At 41.4% G+C, this 2138-nt stretch overlaps 1 protein-coding gene across 1 annotated transcript in view; it reads right to left on the bottom strand.

Annotated features, from left to right (window-relative positions):
* Positions 1 to 2138, bottom strand: part of LOC101863072 (polypeptide N-acetylgalactosaminyltransferase 5) — a gene marked incomplete in the record, with an annotated part of 31738 nt that overhangs the window by 2429 nt on the left and 27171 nt on the right. Inside the window, 1 exon segment of the mRNA XM_013085318.2 lies at positions 931 to 1038. Within this exon segment, the coding sequence (XP_012940772.2) occupies positions 931 to 1038 (108 nt within the window).

The raw sequence follows: 2138 nt of genomic DNA, 5'->3' as shown, positions 1-2138 counted from the left end.
TATATATATATATATATATATATATATATGGTATATATATATATTCGCTAAAAATGTCAAACTTTGAAGGTGCCGTTATCCTCCCCCCCAGACGTAACTACTACCTCCTCTCTTACCCATTTAATACTGAGCACTCTGGCATGTGTGCCCATTGGGCTGCATTTTGTTCCGTCTAAGGTACTAAGTATATTCATGTATGACCTATACATTGTCAACTTTTTTTTACCATGGTGTATGTCCTCAATCTCTTTCTTTTGGAGCGGGTGGTTAGAGGGCGCCACTGGTAGGTCTTACTTCTTTACTTTCTCTCTGTTGTTTCTATCTGTCTGTTTTGCTTTTTACCAGTACAAAAGACCATTATTGTGTCGCTGTGCTTCTCTTTATTCTAACAAACAACTATAATTCTCCTTGAAAACAAAGCAATAAAGTTGACAGCTATCCAATTTCCAGTTTCAAAATCCATTATAGACAAGTCTACACTCACATTCAACAAACTGTTTGTTTTTGATAAACATGGACTGAAAGGGAAAGGCGGCTCTTTCGTCAATGAACTTGCACCTAATTCCTAGGGTACTGTAGTCACAAATCTCAGGTAAGAAAGAATAACATGTAAATAATTATGACAACCTTTGTATCGCCGGGGCACGCTTTTGCATTGCATTATATAAGAACATAATAATCAAACCTCGCTCCCCCCGTCTCACCCTCTCTTTCCGCTCCCCCCCCCCTCTCTCTCTCTCTCTCTCTCTCTCTCTCTCTCTCTCTCTCTCTCTCTCTCTCTCTCTCTCTCTCTCTCTCTCTCTCTCTCTCTCCCCACCCCCCAAAAACAACAACAAACAAACAAACAAAAAACAACCAAACAACAACAACAACCAACAACAGCAAACGACACAGTAGATCATTTCATGCTGTCTAATAATTGTGCCTAACCTGTGTTTGGTCCTGGTATCGACACGATGCCGGCGTCGCTTGCTTGCCGTAACTCTCCCATCGCACTCCTCTGGTGACACACAGTGACGGATCAGCAACGCTTTTGATCTGTCCAGTAGAAACAATAGCTAAAATTAAAAATCAAAACAACAAAAACAAAACAACAACAGCAAAAAACAAATAAACAAACAACAAACTTTGTTTGGCCCACTGCTTGTAATTGACTTGCACATGCTTTTGTTGTTTCTTTGAGCTGGTCCAAATGAGATTTTCAGTTACTGTCTAGTATTATATAGAATCTAGGTGTCAAAGTAAAGGCCCGTGGGCCGCATCTGGGTCGACGAACAATTTTATTTGGCCCTTAAGAAAACTAAAGGTAGCCCATCTTGAGAATCTCTGTAACACAGAACCGTGAACGAACTTGCTGCCAAGTGACAAACTGGCATAAGAGCGAAATTCGTATGCCTATATCAATAAATTTTATTTTAACTTTTGTTGGTTTTGATTCAAACTACAGTCAAACCTGTGTAAGACGGCCACCCATTGTCAAGGAGAAAAGTGGCCGTATAAGACAGGTGGCCGTCTTAGGCAGGACTGATCAAGATAAAGAAAACAAACCATTCCCATCTGAGGCCCCAATCGAAAGTAGCCCCATTATGTTGTCTTTGTTGGTGTTGTTGGTGTTGTTGTTGTTGGTTTGTATTTTGTTTGTAATTTTTATTTTGTCGCTGATTTTGCAAAATGGTGACAATAAAACGAAATGTATAAGACAAGGAAGACCGAGTGCCATGTTAAAACAAACACATGGGTCGGAGAACGAGCAACGCTTCTGTAACAAGTTCATGTTGACGTCCATTGTTACTTTGTTTCAGACTAGGTAAACAGTGACCACTCATCTCACTTACGATTTGTGTATGAATTCTGGGCGTGGCTTATGGGTTATGAGGGATCACACGCTTACCTCACCAGCAGCTGAAAATTGGTAGCTATTGGTCAACAGGGGGAGGGGTCTACGCAACATGATCGGTTGGAGGGACTACCCACCAACAACGACAGGTGATTGAATTATGACGGCTCGCCCACAACGCCAGGGGCCAATGCACAATTTATGACAAAACGGAATGGAGTCACTAAGGTGACCGTCTTAGACAGGTATTATTGCTTAGTATGATAGGGGTTGTGTGTTAAATTATGGTGGCCGCGGCCGC

The sequence above is a fragment of the Aplysia californica genome, unplaced genomic scaffold, assembly GCF_000002075.1.
Source record: "Aplysia californica isolate F4 #8 unplaced genomic scaffold, AplCal3.0 scaffold00015, whole genome shotgun sequence".
NCBI lineage: Eukaryota > Metazoa > Mollusca > Gastropoda > Aplysiida > Aplysiidae > Aplysia > Aplysia californica.
This window is presented reverse-complemented; position numbering and strand designations above follow the sequence as displayed.